This window comes from Scyliorhinus canicula, chromosome 20 (genome assembly GCF_902713615.1).
Source record: "Scyliorhinus canicula chromosome 20, sScyCan1.1, whole genome shotgun sequence".
In the NCBI taxonomy this organism is placed as follows: Eukaryota; Metazoa; Chordata; class Chondrichthyes; order Carcharhiniformes; family Scyliorhinidae; genus Scyliorhinus; species Scyliorhinus canicula.
This window is the reverse complement of record NC_052165.1, coordinates 45,066,360-45,092,766: the sequence shown is the minus strand read 5'-3', so window position 1 is coordinate 45,092,766 and position 26,407 is coordinate 45,066,360. Positions and strand designations below refer to the sequence as shown.

General features: G+C 49.5%; 1 protein-coding gene across 2 annotated transcripts in view; it reads left to right on the top strand.

The window, feature by feature from the left end:
• scyl2 (SCY1 like pseudokinase 2) overlaps nucleotides 1-26,407 on the top strand; it is a 101,949-nt gene that overhangs the window by 45,481 nt on the left and 30,061 nt on the right. The window contains exons 6-11 of one of the 2 annotated variants that reach the window (XM_038780194.1): nucleotides 3,409-3,630; nucleotides 5,368-5,484; nucleotides 6,628-6,753; nucleotides 19,155-19,331; nucleotides 19,766-19,777; nucleotides 19,960-20,082. In XM_038780194.1, coding sequence (XP_038636122.1) covers nucleotides 3,409-3,630; nucleotides 5,368-5,484; nucleotides 6,628-6,753; nucleotides 19,155-19,331; nucleotides 19,766-19,777; nucleotides 19,960-20,082 — 777 coding nt within the window. The remainder of the gene's footprint in view (nucleotides 1-3,408; nucleotides 3,631-5,367; nucleotides 5,485-6,627; nucleotides 6,754-19,154; nucleotides 19,332-19,765; nucleotides 19,778-19,959; nucleotides 20,083-26,407) is intronic. The other variant, XM_038780195.1, reaches the window with a different exon arrangement.

Genomic DNA, 26,407 nt, shown 5'->3' with positions numbered 1-26,407 from the left:
GCACATTCTCCCAGTGTCTGCGTGGGTCTCACCCCACAACCCAAAAACGTTCAGCGTAGGTGGATTGGCCACACTAAATTGCCCCTTAATTGGAAAAAAAACCAATTGGGACCTCTAAATTAAAAAAACTAACTTCCTCCAGAATGCTTCCACCCTTCTAACCAGTGATCATTTCAGGTGGTGACTATTGTTTGTGTGAAAATGTGCCCTCGTACATCTGTCCTAAACTTGGCCAATTTGTCTTCCTTTTGTGAAGTCATGTTTTAAAGAACAGCATTTAATTTAACTGAGAGCTTTGAAAAATGTGACATTTGTGACATATTATGACAGGACCAAATCTCTGTCACATGATTCAAATTATATTTGTGCCATTTGATTGTGGGCTTTGTGAATGGCTTGGTTTTAACAAATATGGAGATTTCAAAGAGGAATTATACCATATGGCAAAATCGTGCTTCTCAACTGCATTGTTCTCCCTTCTGTTATTTGATATAAACTTTTCCCCTTGGAGTTTTTCCCTTTCATTCAGTGTGCAGGCTTGATTTATTTCGGTCCCTTTTCTTTTCCCAAATTATTGGAAAATTGATAAGTTCCTGGTGTGTTCTTCTCCCACTGGACTCCCACTCTGAGCTCCGATGAAGGAGCAACATTGATGAGCAGCCTCCTGTAGTTATGCTGTTGATTTGTAAATAAATATTGTGCATGCTTAATCTCTGTGACTCATTGTATGACATCGGCTGCATCTCATTTGTGACAAAGTTTGAACTGAGCAAAACAATTGTTCCCTTTTGTTAAACATTTAGTGAGTTGTCCATTATAACAGGGCTACAAAAAGGTAGCATACTGACTGAACATGTTGGCCTGCCTAATGGGTGGAATGTAAAACAGATTTTGCAAAATGGCAATCCTTCAGAGGCAATCGGTGCGAAATAATGTGTACAAAGTGGAGGTTCTGATTAATGTAATTTACCCACTCGTCTTTGAACTTTATGATGAAAACAGGAATGATAAACACTGGTTATGAGGCAAGACTTTAGACATCAGGTCTCTTTCCGCTGGAGACGAAAGGGTAAGCGGAAATTTAATAGAAATTGTCTAAATCGCACAGTAGATTTTGATAGGGTCAGTGGAGCTGGCCAGATTTTGTTTCCACAGTGGGAAGCATGGTGGCACTGTGGTTAACACTGCTGCCTCACAGCGGCAGGAACCCGGGTTCAATTCCGGCAGTGGCTGACTGTGTGGAGTTTGCACTTTCTCCCTGTGTCTGTGTGGGTTTCCTCTGGGTGCTCTAGTTCCTTCCCACAGTCCAAAGATGTACAGGTTAGGTGGATATGCCATGATAAATTGTCCCCAAGTGTCCAAAGATTAGGTGGGGTTACCGGGCTAGGGCGGGGATGAGGGCATAGGTGGGGGGCTCTTTTGGAGGATTGGTGCAAACTCGACAGGCCGATTGGCCTCCTTCCACATTGTAGGGATTCTGTGATTTATATCTGCATATTCCTTTTCTTTTTATAAATTTAGAGTACCCAGAATGCAGGCTGTTCTTGAGTGTGGCATATTTTTCCCATAGGAAGTGGCTAAGTCATCTTGCAAGGGAAGAGTTGATAAATTTCTGTAGGTTGTAGGTTGATGAGTGAGTAGGTGAAAGGAGATTTGTTTTATCATAGAATTTACAGTGCAGAAGGAGGCCATTCGGCCCATCGAGTCTGCACCGGCTCTTGGAAAGAGCATCCTACCCAAGGTCAACACCTCCCCCTATCTCAGTAACCCCACCCAACACTAAGGGCAATTTTGGACACTAAGGGCAATTTATCATGGCCAATCCACCTAACCATGGAGTATAAATACTACATTTAATGTTTCTGTGTTTTCAAATAAATTGGAAAGGAGAGAACCTTTCAAGGATCGGAGAAGTAGGTCAAGACCATTTAGTGGAGAGAAAAGAAATTGATAAAGAGGTAACAGAATTGACACTTGATTTTTATGTTGGATGGATTGCATTTAAAAAAAGTAAAATAATGCAAGGAGCTTTATCAGACAATTTGATAGTTAAAACTCTGTAAGGAAAGACAGGTGACTAAAAGCTTTGTCAAAGAGAGCATTTCAAAGTATTGACTTAAATGAGAAGAGAGAGATGGAGAGCTTTTGGGAAGCAACCCCAGATCTCAGGGTCTGGGTAAGCCAGTGGTGGAGCAGAGAAAATCAGCTGCACACATCAGACCCGGTCTACAAGGAGAGCAGAAATCTCGGAAGGTTGTAAGGCTGGAGGTGGATGCTGAAAGGATGTTTTGCCAGTGGGAGAGGCCGGAAGTAATAAACACCCTTTAAAGATAAGGGGTCCCCAATTTAAGGAGTTGAGGAGAAATGGAGGGTGGTGAGTCTGTCAAAATCCCTTCCCCAGAGGGTGATGGATCAGGGTCATTGAATATTTTAAAACTGAGAAAATAGATTCTTTACTGACAAGGGAGTCAAAGGTTATGTTGGGGAGGGGGGAGGGGGGAGGGGGGGAAGGGCTACACAGTAGAGTTGAGGCCACAATTCGATAAACCATAATCTTATCAAATGTCTTGAGGGGTCAAATGGCCTACTCCTCCTCCTAATTTGTCTTTTCTGCTGCAGGAGGTTATGGAGAAATGGAGGGGTGAGGCCATAGAGAGATTTGCACATCAGGATAAGAATTTTAATATTGTGGCATTGCTAGATTTGAAGAAATGTAGATATAGGGTTGGTTTTACTAAGTGACTTTATTTTGAAGAAACATTTTGATGTTAGAAATGAAATTTAATGACTAGGTTGAGTAAGTTCTTCTGGATTTAGGATAGGTGTGCGAGGTGCGCAGGAAGCCCAGCAAATCATGTCCACATGTTTTGGGCATGCCCGAAACTTAGAGGCTTTTGGCAGAATTTTGCTCAGGCAATGTCCACGGTACTAAAAACACGGATGGTGCCGATTCCGGAGGTAGCGATCTTCAGAGTGTCGGAAGATCCAGGCGTGAAAGAGGCCGACATCTTGGCCTTTGCCTCCCTGGTAGCCCGGAGACGGTTCTTGTTAATGTCGAGGGACTCGAAGCCCCCAAGTATAGAGACCTGGGTTAGTGACATGCCTGGGTTTCTCAGTCTGGAGAAAATAAAGTTCGCCTTAAGAGGGTCAATGTTAGGGTTCACCCGGAGGTGGCAGCCGTTCGTCGACTTTCAGATGCAGTATTCCGGGGGGGCGGGGGGCGAATTGTTGTTGTATGGTTGAGGTGTGTGAAGAATGGGCTGGGGGGGGGGGGGGGGGGTGTTCATTTTACCATGTTGATGTCATTGTTTATGTTACTGTTATAATTTTAAAATACCTCAATGAAATATTATTTTAAAAAATGAAATTTAATTAAACCAATCAATATTTTGCTTGTGTTCTTTATAGCTTACATTTAGTTGCAAGGAATGGGACCCAAATCTTCCTTCTATGAGCCTCCCTAACCCTGAGTATGTTGCTCCTGAGTATATCCTGTCAGTGAGTTGTGACCTGGCCAGTGATATGTACTCGTTAGGAGGTGTCATGTTTGCTGTGTTTAATGATGGCAAGCCTATCTTCGAGGTCAACAAGCAAGATATTTTCAAGAGTTTCAGCAGACAACTGGATCAGGTAACATTCTGCTAAATATGTCCTACTCTCTCTCTCTCTCTTTCTCTCTCCCTCTGTCTCTCTTCCCCCCCATCCATCCCTGCCAGATCCCTGCACCTTAGCCCTGAATCCAAGTCTGAGAGCACATTATAAGACTTATCTCTGGCTCCCTTGATTACAGTCCCACATGACTGCTGACCATCCACGCTCCCTTTAGTGGTGCCTTTTCTAGCTGATGTTGCAAATGGCTCCCTCATTTTGGTTATTGTTTTCCAACCACCCATTTCCCCCACCTTTTGTAACGCACCATCTCAAAAAGAACAGCTTGATCCCATGTGTCTTTGCAAGCTGCTGCTTGATCTCCAACTTCCCCATTATTCTTGAATAAAAATGTCACTCTCCAAAACCATGCACATCTTTCCCACAACCCCAATGCTTGAATCTCTCCCCACCATACTGCTGAACTCCCCCTAATCATTCACTAATGGTGTCGTTCATGAATGTGTATTCAATTTCTATCCTTCCCCATCTTTCATGATCTTTGTGACACCACGCCACCCTTCAGATCAGTGGAATTGACCTCTGGTTTTACTTTTATGGGCCCAGTCATAGCCAAGGGTATCTTTAACAATGGGTACTCCTTCTGTTGTCACATTCTTTCCTTTGGAATACCAGAAAGATGTATCCTTTATCCAAACACTTCCATAGGATCAGGAGGGAGCTGAACAGCCCCTTGAATTTGTTTCAATATTCAGTTAGATTACAGCTGATATCAATCTCAATTCATTTACTCACCTTTGCTCCATGTTCCTTTGTTCTCTTACCCAACAAAAATCTCATCAATCTCAGATTCAAACTTTATTTGGCTCCCAGCCATTTGGGGAAGGGGCTGGTTTAGCACAGTGGAGGGGCTGGTTTAGCACAGTGGGCTAAACAGCTGGCTTGTAATGCAGAACAAGGCCAGCAGCGTGGGTTCAATTCCCATACCGGCCTCTCCGAACAGGCGCCGGAATGTGGTGACTGGGGGCTTTTCACAGTAACTTCACTGAAGCCTACTTGTGACAATAAGCGATTATTATTATTATTATTATTATTATCATCATCATTATTATTAAGGGAGTTGAAATTTCTGCTTCTCTAGCTCTAATTTGAAGACTATAGAAATCTCTCCAACACCCCACCCACATTCTTCCTTTTAAATTTGCCATTAAAACCTACCTCCTGTTATCATCTCTTTTGGTCGTGTTCCGATTTTAGCATCACTTGTGTGAGATCCTTTGGGGAAGTCTCTTTAGGTTAAAGCAGGGGTGGGCAAACTACGGCCCGCGGGCCGCATGCGGCCCGCCAACGGTCTTTATGCGGCCCACCAAGATCAAGTCATTAAAAAAAAAATTAAAATTTTTTTTTTAATTTTAAGGTTAATTGGGGGGGGCTGTTGGGTTACTGGCATAGGGTGGATACGTTGACTTGAGTAGGGTGATCATTGCTCGGCACAACATGTGTTTCATGTGACGTTTCTACTTTAAAATATTAATTAATAAAAATTAATTGCTTTTTTTTTCTTTAAAAACCTTTTATTTTGGCTATTTTAAATATTAATTATTTTACTTAATATACTATGCGGCCCTTTAAAATTGTGAATTTCTGAATGTGGCCCTTGCATGGAAAAGTTTGACCACCCCTGGGTTAAAGGTACTGTATAAGTACGATTTTTCTTGTATTAAGGTTTAAACAATGGATGCCTTTCAATTTTTGCAGCTCACCCGTTTAGGCCCCAACTTACTGCATAAAGTTCCTGAAGAGGTTCGGGAGCACATGAAATTGTTGCTCAATGTCGTTCCCAATGTCAGACCAGACCCTGACCAGCTAAGTAAGGTAAGCAAACAGGAAGCAGACACATGAGCACAAATCATGTTTCTTTTAATTGTCATTCTTCAGCATAATCAGTTGCTTGTCTCTCTACAATGCAGATGTCAGAGTATTCTTAGCTGTGGACATACTTTAGAAGTGTAATCATTGTTGTAATGTTGGAAAACACAGCAGACACGTTGCACACGGCAAGCTCCCACAAAAAACAGTGAAATAAATAACCAGATAATCAGATATAGTGATGTTTAATTGAGGTATAAATTTTAACCAGAACACTGCGGAGAACTCCCATGCTCTTCAAAATATTGCCATGGGTTCTTTTAGGTCACCTGCAGACATCTGACAGTGCAGTGTACCCTCAGTACTACCTCCCTGACAGTGCAGTACTGACTCTGTATTCTTGGGACTGCACTCTGACAGTGCAGCGCGCCCTTGGTACTGCCCATCCAACAGTGCAGTGCCCCTCAGCCAAGCCCCTCCGACATTGGTGCGCTCCTTCGGCCATGCCTCTCCGACAGTGCCGCGCGCCTTTGGTACTACCCCTCTGACAGTGCCACGTACCCTCTGTACTGCCCTCCCGACAATGCAGTACGTCCTCATTACTGCCCCTCCAACAGTGCAGCACCCCTTCAATACTGCCCGCCCAACAGTTCAGCATGCCCTCGGTACTGCATCTCCAACAGTGCAGCATACCCTCCGTACTGCCCCTCCGACAGTGCAGCACGCCTTCAGTACTTGTTCGTCTAACAGTGCAGCACGCCTTCGGTACTGCCCATCTAACAGCGCAGCATGTCCTCGATACTGCCCCTCCGAAAGTGCCGCGCACCCTCGGTACTGCCCCTCCGACAGTGAAGCGCCCCCTTGGCACTGCTCCGACAGTGCTGCACGCCCTTAACACTGCCGCATGCCCTCACCACTGCCCCTCCGACAGTGACACGCTCCCTTAGACATGCCCCTCCGACGGTGCCGCGCTCCCTTGGCCTTGCTCCTCCGATGGTGCCGCGCGCCCCCTTGACCGTGCCCCTCCGGTGCAGCGTGCCCTCGTTATTGCCCCTCCGACAGTGCCACTCGCCCTCGGTACTGCCACCTCAGTCTTGCAACTCGTACATAATTCCTTTCTTTCTCATGAAATCTCTGCACTTTTTTCAGATCCCATTTTTTGATGATGTAGGCGCCATGACTCTTCAGTATTTTGACTCACTATTTCAACGAGACAACCTCCAGAAATCGCAGTTTTACAAAGGTCTGCCAAAAATCTTGGCAAAGTTACCGAAGGTATGGTTAGCTCAACTGTGATTTGACATGGCTGACAACGAAACATGTGCTCCAAATAGTGTGCTGTAAATCAAAGGTGTGTAATTCTGCCAGATAGATGCCCCGCTGTTCATATCTGATCTGATAATGACACAAATGAAAATGTTTCTCTTTAATGCGCAAATATGTGGAATTTGAAATACAAATAGAAAATGCAGATTTCTGAAGGGAACATAAGACAACTGAAAGCCAAATATTTAAAGAGGACAGGGCAAGTTTTTAAAATTCATTTCATGGTATGTGGGCATTGCAGGCTGAGCCAGCATTTATTGCCCATTCCTAATTGGGGATTTAAGAGTCAACCACATTGCTGTGAGTCTGGAGTCACATGTTGGCCAGACCAGGTAAGCTTGGCAGCGTTCTTTCTCCAAAGGATATTCCTGAATCAGATAGGTTTTTACGACAATCGACAATGGTTTCATGGTCATCATTAGACTTTTAATTCCAGATATTTTATTGAGTTTAAATTATGGGATTTGGATCCGAGTCCCCAGATCATCACCCTGTGTCTCAAGATTATTAGTCCAGCGACAATACCATTATGCCACCGCCTCCCCTAGTTGATGAAGTTAAAATAGAAGCATGGGCTTAGGAAATAGAAGCATAGAGTACAAAAGCAAAGAAGTTATAGTGAATCTTGCTAAATTACTGGTTAGGCCTCAGCTGGAGGATTATGTCCAGTTCTGGACATGACACTTGTAGAACAATGTCAAGATCTTGAGAAGGTGTACCGTAAATGACAAGTATAACACCAGAGATGAGGAACTGCAGGTGAGAGGAGAATAGAAAAAAGTGGATTTTTCTTCTGAGAGCTGAAAAGGGGAGATTTAATAGAGGTGTTGAAAATCGATTAGATTAAGAAAAGCAGTTTCCATTGGCAGATAAATTGTTAATCAGTAATTGGCAAAACTTCCAGGATAAAAATGATTTTTTTAACACATCAACTTATGGGGCGAAATTCTCCGCGGACCGACGTGACGCCCATTTCCGGCGGGAAAAAGCGGTGCGGATGACTCCGGCGTCAGGGCCTTCTTTTAAGCCGGTAATCTCCGTTCCCGAAAGGGCCAGCAGCGGACTGACGCGATACGCATCAGTTTCACCCGCTGCGGAAGTGGCGAGTCCCGGCGTTTGTGTGGTGGGGGGGGGGGGGGGGGGAAGAGAGACCCGGCGTTGGGGGGGGGGGGGGGGAAGAGAGACCCGGCGTGGGGGGGGGGGGGGGGGGGGGAGGAGAAAGAGAGACCCAGCGTTGGGGGGGGGGGGGGGAGGAGAAGAGAGAGACCCGGCGTTGGGGGGTGGGGGAGGGGAGAGGAAGGGAGACCCGGCGTTGGGGGGGGGGGGGGGGGGGGGGGGGAGGAAGAGAGACTGGGGGGGGGGGGGGAGGAGAGAGAGAGGAAGAGAGACCCGGCGTTTGGGGTGGGGAGGGAGAAGAGAGAGACTCGGCGTTTAGGGGGGGGGGGAGAAGGGAGAGACCCGGCGTTTGGGGGGGGGGGGGGGGAGGAGAAAGAGAGACCCGGCCTGTGGGGGGGGGGGGGAGGAGGAAGAGAGACTTGGGGGGGGGAGAGGAAGAGAGACCCGGCGTTGGGGGGGGGGGGGGGGAGGAAGAGAGACTGGGGGGGGGGGGGGGGGAGGAGAGAGAGAGGAAGAGAGACCCGGCGTTTGGGGTGGGGAGGGAGAAGAGAGAGACTCGGCGTTTAGGGGGGGGGAGGAGAAGGGAGAGACCCGGCGTTTGGGGGGGGGGGGGAGGAGAAAGAGAGACCCGGCCTGTGGGGGGGTGGGGGGGGGGGGGTGGGGGATGGGGGGGGGGGGGAGAAAGAGAGACCCGGCGTTTGTGGGGGGGGGGGGTTGCGGAGTTGAGAGGGGGGGAGGGAGGGAGGGAGAGAGGGGGGGGAGGGGGAGAGAGGAAGGGAGGGAGGGGGAGGGAGGGAGGGAGAGGGGGGTTACCTGCGTTGAGAGGAGAGGGGGGGAGGGGGTTACGGCGTTGAGTTGAGAGGAGAGGAGAGGGGGGGGGGGTTGCGGCGTTGAGAGGAGAGGAGAGGGGGGGTGGTTACCTGCGTTGAGAGGAGAGGGAGGGTACCGGCGTTGAGAGAGGGGGGTGGCGTTGGAGGGGGTAGGGGTGGTGAGGGCGGCGTGCAGAGGGGGGGCGACGGATGGCCGGGGCCAACGCACCGTCGCCCCTTCTGCACGCCGCTGCCCCCTACCCCAACCCCCCCTCACCACCCCTACCCCCTCCAACGCCCCTACCCCCCTCACCACTCCTACCCCCCCTCCCCACCACCCCTACCCCCCTCCCCACCACCCCTACCCCCCTCCAACGCTGCCCCCCCTCTCTCTCAATGCCGGTACCCCCCCCTCTCAATGCTGCAACTCCCCCCCCCCCCCCCCCCCCCCAAACGCCGCACCCACCCCTCCCCCCCCCACTAACGGAGGAAGGAAAGGGGGGGGGAGGAGGAAGGAAGGGGGGAGGAGGAAGGAAGGGGGGAGGAGGAAGGAAGGGGGGGGGAGGAGGAAGGAAGGGGGGGAGGAGGAAGGAAGGGGGGGAGGAGGAAGGAAGGGGGGGAGGAGGAAGGAAGGGGGGAGAGGAGGAAGAAAGGGGGGTGGAGGAGGAAGGAAGGGGGGTGGAGGAGGAAGGAAGGGGGGGAGGAGGAAGGAAGGGGGGAGGAGGAAGGAAGGGGGGAGGAGGAAGGAAGGGAGGGGAGGAGGAAGGAAGGATGGGGAGGAGGAAGGAAGGGGGGGAGGAGGAAGGAAGGGGGGGAGGAGGAGAGGGGGGGGGGTGTGGGTACCGGCCTTCAGAGGGAGGGGGGGGTGGTGGTGTGTGTACCGGCCTTCAGAGGGAGGGGGGGGGTGTGGGTACCGGCCTTCAGAGGGAGGGGGGTGTGGGTACCGGCCTTCAGAGGGAGGGGGTTGTGGGTACCAGCCTTCAGAGGGAGGGAGGGGGGTGTTGGTACTGGCCTTCAGAGGGAGGGGGGTGTGTGTGTGTACCGGCCTTCAGAGGGAGGGGAGGGGGTGTGTGGGTACCGGCCTTCAGAGGGAGGGGGGTGTGGGTACCGGCCTTCAGAGGGGGGGGGGGGTACCGGCCTTCAGAGGGAGGGAGGGGGGTGTGTGTACCGGCCTTCAGAGGGAGGGGGGTGTGGGTACCGGCCTTCAGAGGGAGGGAGGGGGGTGTTGGTACCGGCCTTCAGAGGGAGGGGGGGTGTGTGTACCGGCCTTCAGAGGGAGGGGTGGGGGGGGGTGTGTGGGTACCGGCCTTCAGAGGGAGGGGGAGGGGGGGTGTGGGTACCGGCGTTGAGAGGAGAGGGGGGGGGAGGGACCCCGCGTTGAGAGGAGAGGGGGGGGGACCCTGCGTTGAGAGGAGAGGGGGGGGGACCCTGCGTTGAGAGGAGAGGGGGGGGATCCTGCGTTGAGAGGAGAGGGGTGGGGACCCTGCGTTGAGAGGAGAGGGGTGGGGGACCCGGCGTTGAGGAGGGGGGACCCGGCGTTGAGAGTGGGGGGGGGGACCCGGCCTTGAGAGGGGGGGGACCCGGCGTTGAGGGGGGTGGGGACTCGGCGTTGAGAGGGTGGGAGGTTGCGGTGATGAGGGGGCGGTTGAGGGGGGGGGTTGCGGCGTTGCGAGGGGGGGGTTGCGGCGATGAGGGGGGGTGTTGATGGGGGGGGGGTTGCGGCGTTGCGAGAGATGGGGGGGCGGCGTTGGAGGGGGGTAGGGGTGGTGGGGAGGGGGGTAGGGGTGGTGAGGGGGGTAGGGGCGTTGGAGGGGGTAGGGGTGGTTGGGGGGTAGAGGTGGTGAGGGGGTAGGGGCGTCGGAGGGAGGTAGGGGTGGTGAGGGGGGGGTGGTTGGGGTAGGGGGCAGCGGCTTGCAGAGGGGGGGCGACAGTGCGTTGGCCCCGTGCATCCGTCGCCCCCCCTCTCTGTACGCCGCTGCCCCCAAACCCCCCCCACCACCCCTACCCCCTCCAACGCCCCTACCCCCTCCAACGCCCCTACCCCCTCCAACGCCCCTACCCCCTCCAACGCCCCTACCCCCTCCAACGCCCCTACCCCCTCCCCACCGCCCCTACCCCCCTCCCCACCACCCCTACCCCCCTCCAACGCCGCAACCCCCCTCCAATGCCGCAACCCCCCCTCCAACGCCGCAACCCCCCCTCCAACGCCGCAACCCCCCCCCCCAACGCCGCAACCCCCCCCAAAACGCCGCAACCCCCCCAAAACGCCGCAACCCCCCCCCAACGCCGCAACCCCCCCAACGCCGCAACCCCCCCCCCCAACGCCGCAACCCACCCCCCCCCCCCCCCAACGCCGCAACCCCCCCCCCTCGCCCTCGGACACTGAACGGCGTCAACCATCATCAATGGTTGACGCCGTGTTAAAGCTACTCTGTTTTTCGCCGACGTGACCCGTGGCCACGTCGGCGGGACTTCGGCCCATCCGGGCCGGAGATTTGGTGAAAGAAAAATATAATGAAATCCCGCCGGCGCCAGCTGTTTTCAGAGGCTGCCGGCGGGATTTGCACAACGCCGGTTTTTGGCCGGTCGGAGAATAAAAAACCCGGCGGTAGCGGGATCAACGCTGCTGCCGGCCGATTCTCCAACCCTGCGTGGGGTCGGAGAATTTCGCCCATGGTCTGGAATGTGTTGCTTGAAAGATTGATGAAAGCAGATGCAATAATAATTTTGAAAGAGGAATTGGATATATATTTTCACAGAAGAAATTTGCAAATCTATGGGGAAGAGCAGGTTGAGTGAGGCTAATTGGACAATCCTTTCAAAGATCATGATGGACCAAATGGGCCCTTCTGTGCTTTGTGATTCTATGCTTTTCATAAAGAATGCGATACTGAATAAATATCATCCCAGAGTCAATGAAAACACATAAAAAACAAAGAAGAATATGCAAAATAGTGTTGAACAGTGGAGAGATATGAGATCTTAGCGGAATCGTTGGAAACAAATGTTAAGTCTGCCAGTTGCAAAAACTGAGGAAACAAAGGCCAAACCCTGGGTGCAGGCAACCTTCTCTCATGATAATTACAGATCAAAGAGCAATTTTAAGGTTGACAATGTTGTACATTCATGCTCCTATCATTAAAATGTTATTGCCACTTAAGAAAAAAGAAAATTACAGCACAGAAACATGTCGTTTGGCCCTCCAAACCTGCACCGACCATGCTGCCCATCTGAACTAAAAGCCCCTTGGGTGGGGGCTAGTCATGTATTTGTCAAGACGCCCCTTAAAACTGCGTATTGTATCTGCTTCCACTACCTCCCCAGGCAGCGATTTCCAGGCTCCCACCACTCTCTGTGTAAAACATCCTGCCTCATACATTTCTTTTAAACCTTGCCCCTCGCACCTTAACCCTATGTCCCCAAGTAATTGACTCTTCTACCCTGGAAAAAAGCTTCTGACTATCCACTCTGTCCATGCCTCTCATTATCTTGTAGACTTCTATCAGGTCGCCCCTCAACCTTCGTTGTTCCAGTGCGAACAAACCAAGTTTCTCCAACCTTGCCTCATAGCTAATGCCCTCCATACCAGGCAACATCATGGTAAATCTTTTCTGTACCCTCTCCAAATCCTTCTGGTGTGGCAACCAGAATTGAACACTATTCCAAGTGTGGCCTAACAAAGATTCTATAAAGTTGCAACATGACTTGCCAATTTTTAAACTGAATGCCCCAGCTGATGCCGTATGCCTTCTTGACTACCTTCTCCACCTGTGTTGCCAATTTCAGTGACCTATGTACCTGTACACCCAGATCTCTCTGCCTAGCAATACTCTTAAGGGTTCAGCCATTTATTGTATCTTTCCCATCTGTATTAGACCTTCCAAAATGCATTACCACACATTTGTCCGGATTAAACTCCAGGTGCTCTGCCCAAGTCTCCACCTAATCTATATCCTGCTGTATCCTCTGACAGTCTTCAATGCTATCCGCAATTCCACCAACCGTTGCAAATCAAAGCAAACTTTGCAAATCAAACCAGCTGCATTTTCATCCAAATCATTTATATATATATTGCAAACAGCAAAGTGATCCCGGAGGAACGCCACTAGTCACAGCCCTCCATTCAGAAATGCATCCTTCCACTGCTACACTCTATCTTCTATGATCGAGCCAGTTCTGTATCCATCTTGCCTGCTCACCTCTGATCCTCTGTGACTTCACCTTCTGTACCAGTCTGCCATGAGGGGCCTTGTCAAAGGCCTTACCTGATGTCCATATAGACAACATCCACTGCCCTACCCTCATCAATCATCTTTGTCACTTCCTTGAAAAACTCGATCAAGTTAGTGAGACATGATCTCCCCTTCACAAAACCATGTTGCCTCTCGCCAATACGTCCACTTATTTCCAAGTGGGAATAAATCCTGCCTCGAAGAATCCTCTCCAAATGGAGGATTGCCTCTGTCAGTATTCTGTGGTATATCCCATCAGGCCTTGGGGATTTGTCTATCTTAATGTTTTTCAAGACCCCCAATTCATCCTTTTTGACCTCTCCATTGCTGGGGCAAAACAATTGAACACCATTGGCTATTCTCCAATTCTCTGGGCCCTCCCCTGTAGCCAATGAGGATTCAAAGATTTCTCTCAAGGCCCCAGCAATTTCCTCCCTTGCCTCTGTCAGTATTCTGGGGTATATCCCATCAGGCCGTGGGGATTTGTCTATCTTAATGTTTTTCAAGACCCCCAATACCTCCTTTTGATCTCTCCATTGCTGGGGCAAAACAATTGAACACCATTAGCTATTCTCCAATTCTCTGGGCCCTCCCCTGTAGCCAATGAGGATTCAAAGATTTCTCTCAAGGGCCCAGCAATTTCCTCCCTTGCCTCTGTCAGTATTCTGGGGTATATCCCATCAGGCCGTGGGGATTTGTCTATCTTAATGTTTTTCAAGACCCCCAATACCTCCTTTTTGATCTCAACATGACCCAAACTATCTACACAGCCTTCCCCAAACTCATCATCCACCAAGTCCTTCTCTTTGCTGAATGCTGATGCAAATTACTCATTTAAAGTTTGCCCTGGCTCCACGCCCCCAATCTACATTCTTTAGTTCCTGCCTAATATTGTTGTAATTAGCCTTCCCCAATTTAGCACCTTCACCTGATAAATAAATAAATTACTGAATGTGGTAAATGTGATTGTACACAAACCACTCAAAGTAGTGACACAAATTAATACGGCTATGGGAAAAAAGCAAAGCAAGCATTGGGGTTCATTTCTAGAGTGATAGAAATTATGTTAAACTTGCTTTGTGCAGTCCACCTTGCCTCATTACAAAAAGAATATTTAGGCAATTGAGAAGGTGCAAAAAAGATTTATTAAAATGATAACAGAACTGTAATGTTATACTCTATAAAAGAGAAAACTGGGGGATGTCCAAATGGAGATCTTTAAGATTTAATAGATTAGATCAGTGTTTTTCAAACTTTTTTTCCGGGGACCCATTTTTACCAACCGGCCAAACTTCGGGACCCAACCCGGCCAGCCCTTCGTGACCCACGCCGGCCGACCTTTGCGACTCACGGCGATCGACCTTTGCGACCCACACTGGCCGACCTTTGCGACCCACGCCGGCCGACCTTTGCGACCCACGCCGGCTGGGCTTTGCGACCTACGCCGGCTGGGCTTTGCGACCCACGCCGGCTGGGCTTTGCGCCCCACGCCGGCTGTGCTTTGCGCCCCACGCCGGCTGGGCTTTGAGCCCCACGCCGGCTGGGCTTTGCGCCCCACGCCAGCTGGGCTTTGCGACCCACGCCGGCTGGGCTTTGCGACCCACGCCGGCCGTTCTTTGTGACCCACACCAGCCGACCATCGTGGCCTACGCCGGCTGATCTGCGCGACCCACCATTTTCTCTTCCCTTGTTTGCTGCTGACAAAAATGGAGCAAATGGTTTTGGGTCCCTTTGGCCCTCGTACACGCTCTTCCAATGGAACCTGTTGGTGAAAGTGAAGCCTTCCAGTGTCAGAAAGTATGGAGTCGCCATCTATCCAAAGTTCTGCATTTTTTTGCTGTAAAATGTTATCAAATAAACCCCCCCCGAACTTGTAAAAAAAGAAAATGATTAAAATAAATGAAAAAAATACAAATAAAATGAATAAAATAAATGAATAAAATGAATAAAACACCCCGGAACTTGTAAACAAAGAGCTGTGACCTTAAAAAAAAATCGGCCGCACTGTGCATGTGTGCCTGATCATCGGCGCGCACGCGCATAGTTTTGCGCATGTGCGCCGATGATCTGGCATGCATTCGCAGTGTGGCTGCATTTTTTTTACATGTTCGCGGCCATTTTGAAGGCCGCTTGCAGCCGGCGTTATTAACAGCCGGCTGTTGCGCGCAGATTTGAGTGATCAGGAGCGTCGCGACGGACGGCTCCGCGACCCACCCGCGGGTGGCGCCCCCGAGTTTGACAATGCCTGGGTTAGATGTAAAGTTATTTCCAAATAACAAAAGTGGGGCCCATAAATTTAAGATAGTCACTAATAAATCCAAAAGGGAATTCAGGAGGAATTTATTTACCCAAAGAGAAGTTTGGGCCTGGAACTCAGTACCACACAGAGAAATTGAGCATAGATGTATTTAAGGGCAACTTAGCTAAGTACATGAGAGAAAAGAATAGAAGGGAATATTGATCGGGTTAGGTGAAGGACGTGAAAGAAGGACTGTGTGGAACATAAACACTGACATGGATCATTCAGTTCGAATGGCCTGTCACTTCTGCTACAAATAATGTGTTAAGTGTGGACTTTGCTGCATGCTGATTTAGACCAGAGACAGCTGCAGGACAGAACCTTTCACTTTTACTGTAGGAATTATAATCAGGCTGCTGCTTGGGGACAATGGACAGCTGGGGCTCAGCCTGCACCATTGAAAATTGCATCATTAAGGAGCAAGAGCACTTCTCCAATTTCAATTGATAAACGTAGAAGGGGAGTTAAAATAAAAATGAATATTTAGTTAGAGTTGAGAGTGTAGATGGGAGATTGTTCCTACTGGTAGAAGGGTTGGTAATCAGAGGACACCGACTTAAAACAGTTGGCAAAAGAAACCCAGCAGGGAGATGGAAGAGAATTTTTTTAATGATCTGGAATGCACTGCCTGAGGATGCAAATTCAATAGATACTTTCAAAAGGAATTTAGATCTCCATTTCAAAAGGAAGTTTTTTCAGGGCAGTGGAAAAAGCATGGAGGGAGTGGGACTAATTGGATTTTACTTTCAAAGAGCTGGAACACACACGATAGTCTGAATGGTGTCCTCTGTGCAATATGATTCTCGTATGTCAAGACTTTTGACTTCTAAACCCGAACAGGCTTGTCCACAAAACCTGACAACTCTGTTTGAATGCTGGGGTCTGGAGGCTGTATTTCAAACTGTCGTGTCATTGGTGGATGAATCCCTAAATCAGAAGACCAAGATCTGTCAGCATGCGCAGCTTGAAAATTATTGTGTGTGGATTTAAACTTCATGTATTGTCCATGTTATGGAATTGTCAAGGGATGCATGGCGATAAGAATTCACTGCCCATTTACAAGATAAGAAAACTGCATTGTTAGTGATGGTTTTGGTCAGCAATGCTTAAAGTTTTAACATTTTAAAACCAATGAAAAATATGCCGACAGAGAAGTCATTTTTTCCAATTAAGGGGAAATTCAGCGTGGCCAATCCACCTACTCTGCACATCTTTGGGTTGTGGGGGTGAAACCACAGGGAGAATGTGCAAACTCCACACGGACAGTGACCCAGAACCGAGATCGAACCTGGGACCTCGGCGCCGTGAGGCAGGAGTGCTAACCACTGCGCCACCGTGCTGCCTTTACTGTGGGCTAAATTCTGTTCCTATTTTCCAATTCCACTGTTGGCATGAATTGTGGATCGGGAAACTGGAAATGCCAGTAGCAAGGTCCCAAAGATGATTTGGGAGTAGCCTGCCAAGTAAGTGACAACCACTGGCAGCCCCATCCAATTAGGGACAGAGATCAGACCCCTGAGGCTTGTTGGAGGCTTTTCAGCACTGAAACATTTGCAAGGGCAACTTGGAAGGAAATTAGGGATGCACAATAAATGCAGATCTGTCATTGATACCCATGTCCTGTGAAAGAATAATGGGGGAAAAAAATAGCCCCACTGTCAGAAGTGGGTGCAGGGACCATAGTTTGGAGAATGAAAGATGGAGGCACCTCTGAAGAATTTTCGAAGTTTAAAATTAAAATTTTCCACAGCTGCTGCATTGTGGAGTGGGAACCCTTCCTATGGACAGGTTGCAGAATTAAAGGTAACCGTTGGACAATCACACCTCAAAAGGGTGAGTCAGTGTGAATGAGGCATCAATGGCATCCTCCAGGAGGCCACCTCCACTGTTCAGCCAGACTTCAGCCTTAGCAGGGGTGTCCTGCCTACCAGGCATCGTCTGATCATTGCTCTCAATAGACAATTTCATTGGCTTAATTAGCTATCTGCCAAAAGCGGTTGGGTAATTGTCTCTCGCCCAGTAACGCAGCTTTAAAATAGCCCAGAGGTGGGACCATGTTGGCACTGTGGCTGATCTTGGGAAATTTACAGCATGCCCACCTCCTGTCCCACCTTCACGTTTCCACAGACGTTCAACTCTGTCTGTTAATAGTGAACAGTTCTGGCGCTGCCGAACTTTAGTAATTACTACTGGGTGGCAAGTATAGCCATGATCAGGAAGTGGGTAGTGGGGGAGGGGGGGTGTCGGTGTGGGAGCGAGAAGAGATGGCATCATGTAAGGGCACAAGTTTGAGGGCATTGGTAACGGCTCCCCTGCCGTTCTCGCTGGCCCGGTGCTCCACAGGTCCGGTGGTAGTGACGGCCCTGAGAGTCTTGGGGGGCAGTGGCGGAAGCATATGGGAGTGGAGGGAGCATCGGTGTGGGCTCCAATTCGTGGTAATTACCAGTTTGTCCCGGGGAGGCTAGATGGGGGGTTTCGAAGGTGGCAGTGAGCAGGGATTGAAAGGCTGGGGGATATATTTAGTGATGGGAGTTTCCCCTGTTTAGAGGATTTGGAGGAGGAGTTTGAATTGCCGGGAGAGAATGGGTTTCAATATCTGCAGATAAGGGATTTTGCGCGAAGGCAGGTTTCAACCTTTCTGCTTCTACCGCCACAGGGGATACAAGACAAGGTAGTTTTTAAAACGGGGGTGGGGAAGGGGAAGGTTTCGGATATCTATAAAGAACTCATGGAGCTGGAGGAAACTCAGATAAGGTGAGCTAAAGAGTAAATAGGAAGATGAGCTGGGAGGGGAGGTAGAGGCGGGTCTGTGGGAGGATGCTCTTGAGCAGAGTCAACACGTCCTCATCATGTGCCAGGCTCAGCCTGATACAATTCAAGGTGGTTCACCGGGCACACATGATCATGGCCCGGATGAGCAGGTTTTTTGGGATAGAGGACGTGTTTGAGGTGTGCGGGAGGGCCAGCAAACCATGTCCATATGTTTTGGGCATGCCCGAAGCTTAGGTGATACTGGCAGGGATTTGCGGATGTCATGTCTATGGTACTAAAAACAAGGTAGGTACCGAGTCCAGAGGTGGTGTTTTTCGGAGTGTTGGAAGATCCGGGAATCCAGGAGGCGAGAGAGGCTGACATTTTGGCCTTTGCCTCTTTGGTAGCCCGGAGACAGATCTTATTTATTTATTTTTTTAAATTTAGAGTACCTAATTATTTTATCCAATTAAGGGGTAATTTAGCATGGCCAATCCACCTATCCTGCACATCTTTTTTGGGTTGTGGGGGTGAAACCCACGCAGACACGGGGAGAATGTGCAAACTCCTCACGGACAGTGACCCAGGGCCGGGATTCGAACCCGGGTCCTCAGCGCCGTAGGCAGCAATGCTCACCACTAATTAACATCTTATTAACATGACTTGAAGGCCCCAAAATCAGGGGTTTGGGTTACTGACATGGCTGGGTTTCTCAGATTTGAGAAAATTAAGTTTGCCCTCAGAGGATCAACGTTAGGGTTCGTCCGGAGGTGGCAGCCGTTTATCGACTTCTTTGGAGAAAACAAAACTGTCAGCAGATTCATTGGGGGGGGGGGGTTCGGCTATTTCGTGTTTAGAGTAGGCGGGAAGAATGGGAAATGGAGGGATGTGTTACGCACTGAACTATGTGTTCATTTGTATTGTTTATTGTTATAAAATCATAAATGCCTTAAAAAAATGTTTTTTAAAAAAGTGATCAGTTAATTTGGTTCTCATTATAATTTACTGATCAGACTGACCAGTATTTGAATGAGGGAAACATTTATCAATCTATTCCACAGACAGTTCTTTTGTGGGTTTCCCTGTACTATAATGTGCAGTGCAGCATGTAATAATCCTCTTCCCACTCCTTTTTGATTTCAGCGGGTTGTAATACAACGCATTCTGCCAAACTTGACTTCTGAGTTTGTGAACCCAGACATGGTGCCCTTTGTCCTACCCAATGTCCTTCTCATTGTTGAAGAGTGTACCAAAGAAGAGTACGTCAGGCTGATTCTCCCAGACCTTGTTCCAGTTTTCCGGCTCCAGGAACCCATTCAGGTATTGAAAGTCAAGACCGTGGAAGCCTCAAATCATTGCACAATCGTATTTTATTTTAAGCACGTGTGCAGTTTGACAACACCAGCGAGCTGAAAAACCAAGAGTAATTGTTTCCCCACATCATATTTGAAATTCACTGATTGCTGGGTGTGCTTAATGGAGCTTCATTTGGTGGTATGCATGATACCTATTCAGTTGATGCTGCTGATCGATTATGGATTAAAGCTGGCTTCACATCTGTCCCTCTGAGATCTAATTGTACTGTGACTTTGCTGCTGCCCACTGACTGATATTGCTTATAGCGATGACTTACTGTGTGTTGGTCAGTTTGGAATTTCTGCTGTGGAGCATTTGTGATGCTCTTTCCTGTGCCTTTGTAAATTGCACACTTCATTTCAAGTGAGGAAATTATCCTTTTGCTTTTCATGCTTCAGGCTAGCAACATGGTGAGTTTGTTGTACATCATTAAATATATAAAGAAAAAGCAGGAGGGCAGTGTTGGCTGATGCATTTTAACAAGATTTCTGTCAAGCTTCATTTTTGTGCACTTTACCAGGACATTTGTCGAAGCAGATAGCAAATCGCTTGACGTTGCTTTATTCTTGACATGTTTTTGTGGTTGTTACAGGTTTTACTGATATTCTTGCAGAAGATGGATTTGCTGTTAACTAAAACTCCAACAGAAGATATAAAGAGCACTGTCTTGCCCATGATTTACAGGGCCCTAGAAGCACCATCAATTCAGATTCAGGTATGGTCTTATTGAAGGGCATGGAGAGATCTAGGTTATGCTGACACAGGGTGTATAGTGCATCACTTGGCACTTAATTATGTGCGTGATTAATACGTTTTCAGAAGTTGAATCATAAGGAACAGGAACCCATCGTGCCAGTGCTAGCTCTTGGTACTAACCAATTGGCCTCATCTGCCAGAGCTCTGCAACATTTTCCTTTTCAAAGGTATCTCCAATTCCCTTTTGAAACATACTATTAAAACAGCTGCCACCACTTTTCAGGCACTGAATTCCAAATGGATGGATGGATTTGTTTATTGCCACGGGTACCGAGGTACAGTGAAAAGTATTGTTCTGCGTACAGTCAGACAGATCATTCCGTAGATGAAAAGAAAATACATAGGGCAGACATAAAATACACAATGTAAATACATAGACTAGGCATCGGGTGAAGCATACAGGAGTGTAGTACCACTCAGTAGAGAAGATGTGTGAAGAGATCTGATCAATCCATAGGAGGGTCATTTAGGAGTCTGATAACAGTGAAGAAGAAGCTGTTTTTGTACCTGTTAGTGCGTGTTCTCAGACTTTTGTTTCACCTGCCCGATGGAAGAAGTTGGAAGAGTGAATAAGCTGGGTGATAAGAGGACTTTGATTATGCTGCCTGCTTTTTCAAGGCAGCAGGAGGTTAGATAGAGTCAATGGATGGCAGGAGGGTTCATGTGATGGACTGGACTGTGTTTACGACTCTAGTTTCTTACCGTCTTGGGCCAAGCAATTGCCATACCAGGCTGTGATGCAGCCAGATAGGATGCTTTCTATGGTGCATCTGTAAATGTTGGTAAGAGTCAATGTTGACATGCTGAATTTCTTTAGTTTCCTGAGAAAGTATAGGTGCTGCTGTGCTTTCTTGGTCGCAGCATCGACGTGTATGGACCAGGACATATTGTGATGTGCACACCTAGGAATTTGAAGCTGTCAACCATCTTTACCTCGGCCCCGTTGAAGCAGACAGGGTTGTGCATGATACTTTGCTTCCTGAAGTCAATGACATTTTTTTTGCTGACATTGAGGGAGAGATTGTTGTTGTTACACCACTCCACTAGGTTCTCTATCTCCCTCCTGTGTTGTGACTCATCATTGTTTGAGATCCGATCCACTAGGGTCGTGATGTCAGCAAATGTGTAGATGGAGATGGAGCCAAATTTTGCCACGCAGTCATGTGTGTATAGGTAGTATAGTAGGGGGCTAAGTATACAGCCTTGCAAGGCCCCCGTATTGAAGACTATCGTGGAGGAGGTGTTGTTGTTTATCCTTACTGATTGTGGTCTATGGGTCAGAAGTCAGAAGGTTGAGGATACAGTTGCAGAGGGAGGAGCCAAGTCCTAGGTTTTGGAGCTTTGATATGAGCGTGGCTGGATTATGGGAGCTTAGTCAATAAATAGGAGTGTTGTAGGAGTCCTTGTTGTGGAGATGCTCCAGGAATGAGTGTAGGGCAGGGAGATGGCTCCTGCTGTGGACCCGGTGTGGCGGTATGCGAATTGCAGTGGATCGAGGCGTTCTGGGAGTATGCAGTTGACGTGCCTCATGACCAACCTCTCGAAGCACTTTATAACGATCGATGCCAAAGCCACCGGATGATAGTCAGTGAGGCACATTGCCTGGTTCTTCTTGGCACTGGTATGATGGTGGTCTTCTTGAAGCTGGTGGGGACGTCTGATCGGAGGTTGAGGGAGAGGTTGAAGATGTCCTTGAACACACCTGCCAGCTGTTTCCGAGTGCACAACCAGGGACCCCACCAGGACTGGTCGCCTTCCGAGGGTTCACTTTCAAGAAGGCCAATCTGATTTTGGAAGCTGTGACAGTGGGCATTGATGTGCCCGAGACTGTTGGGGCAGTTGACAGCAGTTTGATGGTTTCCTGCTCGAACCGAGCATAGAATGCATCGAGTTCATCGGGGAGGAGTGTGCTGCTGCTAGAGACTCTGCTCGGCTTTGCTTTGTACCCCGTTATGTTGTTTAAGTCTTGCCACAATCGACGATGGTCTGTGACGTTAGTCTGTGACTCTAGCTTGGTCTGATATTATCTCTTGCCGTCCCAGATGACTTTGCGGGAGGTTGTATCTGGATTTGTTGTATAGGTCCGGGTCGCCTGACTTGAATGCCTCAGCCCTGGCCTTCAGTAGGGAGGCAATCTCCCGATTAAGCCATTGTTTCCGGTTGGGGACTTGCGTACTCACGGTAGCATGGTGGTTAGCATCAATGCTTCACAGCTCCAGGGTCCCAGGTTCGATTCCCGGCTGGGTCACTGTCTGTGTGGAGTCTGCACGTCCTCCCCGTGTGTGCGTGGGTTTCCTCCGGGTGCACCGGTTTCCTCCCACAGTCCAAAGATGTGCGGGTTAGGTGGATTGGCCATGCTAAATTGCCCGTAGTGTAAGGTTAATGGGGTTGGGTTACAGGTATACGGGTTACGTGGGTTTAAGTAGGGTGATCATTGCTCAGCACAACATTGAGGGCCGAAGGGGCTGTTCTGTGCTGTACTGTTCTATCTATCTATCTATGTACTACTTTCTTTTGCACGCAGTCTTCTGCACATTTACTGATAAAGTCTGTGGTGGCATACTCGTTAAGGTTGGTTGTTGAGTTCTTAAATATGGACCAGTCTATTGATTCCAAAGAAATTAATTACAACTTAGTGCTTAGAAAATTTCTCCTGCTCCCTCTGCACTATTTTAACCTACCCTGTTTTAATACTCCGAGGCCCCGACCGTAGAGCTCCTGGCGGAGAGAAAAGAACTACAAAGGAACTTTGACCTGCTCTCCACCAGGAAAGCAGTGCCCCAACTCCGCCAGGCACGCGGGACCCTGTACGAACACGGAGACAAAGCCAGCCGCCTGTTGGCGCACCAGCTGAGAAAGCAGGCAGCCACCAGAGAAATTGGGCAAATCAGGGGTACCAGAGGCATGTTGGAAACAGAACCAGAGAGGATTAACAAAACCTTCAAGGCCTTCTACCAAGAGCTGTACACCTCAGAGCCCCCAACGGGGAAGGCTGGGATGAACCGGTTCCTTGATGGACTGGTCATACCAGTCGTGGGAGAGGGAAGGAAACGGGACCTGGAAGCACCACTAGCACTGGGAGAGATCATGGACAGTATCAGCTCCATGCAGACGGGGAAGGCGCCGGGACCGGATGGATTCCCGGCGGACTTCTACAAAAAATTTGCGGACAGCGCTGGCCCCGCACTGCGGGAGATGTTCACAGACTCGCTAGCTAGGGCACACTGCCCCCACGTTAGCACAGGCCTCAATCTCGCTGATACCTAAGAAAGACAAAAGACCCAACGGAATGTGGGTCATACAGACCCATATCTCTGCTGAACGCAGACGCCAAAATACTGGCCAAAATCCTAGCCAAAAGGCTAGAAGACTGTACCTGAGGTGGTCACAGAGGACCAGACGGGCTTCGTCAAAGGTAGACAGCTCACCTCGAACATCAGGCGCCTGCTGAACGTGATAATGACCCCCTCCGGGGAGAGAACACAAGAGGTGATCGTCTCCCTGGACGCAGAAAAGGCCTTCAACAGAGTCGAATGGAAATACCTCATAGAGGTACTGGAGCGGTTCGGGCTTGGAACAGGGTTCACCGCGTGGGTAAAACTCCTATACAACGCCCCCATGGCGAGTGTACGGACCAACAATACCAACTCCCAATACTTCCAGCTGCACAGGGGCACCAGACAAGGATGCCCACTGTCCCCACTGCTGTTCGCACTAGCAATCGAACCGCTAGCAATTGCGCTCAGGGCAGCAAAAGATTGGAGGGGGATCCGAAGGGGAGGCAGAGAGCACAGAGTCTCACTCTATGCAGACGATCTGCTCCTCTACATCTCGGACCCACAAAGCAGCATGGACGGAATCATCGCGCTCCTGAAAGAGTTTGGAGCCTTCTCGGCTACAAACGCAACATGAGCAAAAGCGAGATCTTCCCAGTACACCAGCAAGGGGGGGGGGGGGGGGGGGGGGGGGGGAGCACTAAAGGGGCTGCCGTTCAAAGCAGCCCGACATAAATTCCGCTACCTGGGGATCCAAATAGCCCATGACTGGAAAGGGATCCACAAATGGAACCTCACCAGCCTGGCGGAGGAAGTAAAAAGGACCTGCAAAGATGGAACACACTCCCACTCTCCCTCGAGGAAGAGTCCAGACGATCAAAATGAACGTATTGCCCAGGTTCCTCTTCCTGTTTAGATCCATTCCGATCTACATCCCCAAGGCCTTCTTCATAGCGCGGGACAACTTATCATGGCGTTCGTATGGGGGGTAAAAATGCTAGGATCCCAAAGAAGGTCCTACAGAAAACAAAATCCAGGGGGGGGCTAGCCCTCCCGAATCTACAATTCTACCACTGGGCGGCAACAGCCGAGCGAGTAAGGGATGGAATCCAGGAGCCAGAAGCCGAGTGGGTGCGTGCGGAGGAGGCCTCCATGCATGGGGACCTCCCTCCGGGCCCTCGCCACGGCAGCACTCCCATCCCCACCCAAAAAACCTCCAGCAGCCCAGTGGTGACAGCCACCCTCCAATCCTGGAACCAACTGCGGCAGCAATTGGCCTGAACAAAATGTCGGACAAGGCTCCGATCTGCAACAACCATAGGTTCAAACCAGCACTGACTGACGCCACCTTCAAAAGGTGGAGACAGGACGGGGGGACACTGACAGTCAGGGACCTATACACGGACGACAGGATCGCAACACTAGACGAACTGACAGAGAAATTTCAGCTAGCTGGGGGGAACGAGCTACGGTACCTGCAGCTCAAAAACTTCCTACGAAAGGAGACAAGGACGTACCCACAACCGCCACGACAGACACTACTGGAAGACCTACTGGACGCAAGTATCCTAGAGAAAGGGAACTGTAGTGACATGTATGGCCGACTGGTAGATAGGGACGACACCGTACTGAACGCAACAAGAAGGAAATGGGAGGACGACCTGGGGATGGAGATAGGGTGGGGACTCTGGAGCGAAGCACTGCATAGGGTCAACTCCACCTCCACGTGCGCAAGGCTCAGCCTGACGCAAACTAAAAGTGGTACATAGAGCCCACTTAACGAGAAACCGTATGAGTAGGTTCTTCCCGGAGGTGGAGGACAGATGTGAGCGGTGCCAAAGAGGCCCGGCCAACCACGCCCACATGTTCTGGTCTTGCCCCAGACTTGTGGAGTACTGGACAGCCTCTTCGAGGCTATGTCCAAAGTGGTGGGGGTGAGGGTGGAGCCATGCCCGATAGTGGCGGTCTTCGGGGTTTCAGACCAGCCAGATCTATTCCTGGGGAGGAGGGCGGACGCCCTTGCCTTGCCTCCCTGATCGCCCGCCGTAGAATCCTGTTTGGCTGGCGGTCAGCAGCACCGCCCAGAGCTGCAGACTGGCTGTCCGACCTCTCGGATTCTCTCCAAATGGAGAAAATCAAATTCGCCATCCGAGGGTCGGACGACGGCTTCCACAGAACGTGGGAGCCATTCATGCAATTGTTCCGGGATCTGTTTGTGGCCAACGTACAAGAGGAAGAATAGTCGGGGGAAGGTAGCCGGCGGGGAGGGGGGGGGGCTACGGGCTCGTTACGGGGGTTTGATGGCTAGCTAAGGCCCAAAACCAAACTAAATAAATGCCAATAAACATGTTGGGGAATGTAAAATATGTATGCCGGCAAAGAGGGGGAGGCCACAGTTATTACTACGAAGATGCTCACCTGTAAATATATGTTAATTTTTGCGTGTTTTTTTTTTCACTCTCTAACAATTGTAATTTGTTCAATATAAAACATGAAAACTGAATAAAAAACATTTATAACAAAACCTACCCTGTTTTTATTTGCTGTAACCTAGACTGTGCCTAAAGTGTAGGCAGTAGTCTGCCGACAAACATAAATGTTGCATGTCTAGGTGCATAGAATACAAAAACAACTAATGTTGTCTTTATTAGGCTCCAGCTAAGCAACTATATGGAATTGCTGGTTAAGTAGAGAAATAAAAATAAAGTACTGGGAAGACTCAACAGGTTGGCAGCATCTGTGGCGAGAGAAACTCTTAATGTTGCGCATCCAATATGACTCTTAGTCAGAACCCCTTCAGAACAGAATTCTGAAGAAGAGTCACATTCATCTCAAAACATTACCTCTGTTTCTCTCTCCACAAATGCCACCAGACCTCGAGTTTTTACAGCACCTCCTGTTATTATTTCAGATCTCTCCAGAATGCGCAGTATATTGCTTTCATTTCACTGGATAGGTACAGCGCAGGTTTAGGTTGCCAGGCATGAGAGGTTGAAGTTATGTTGAGAA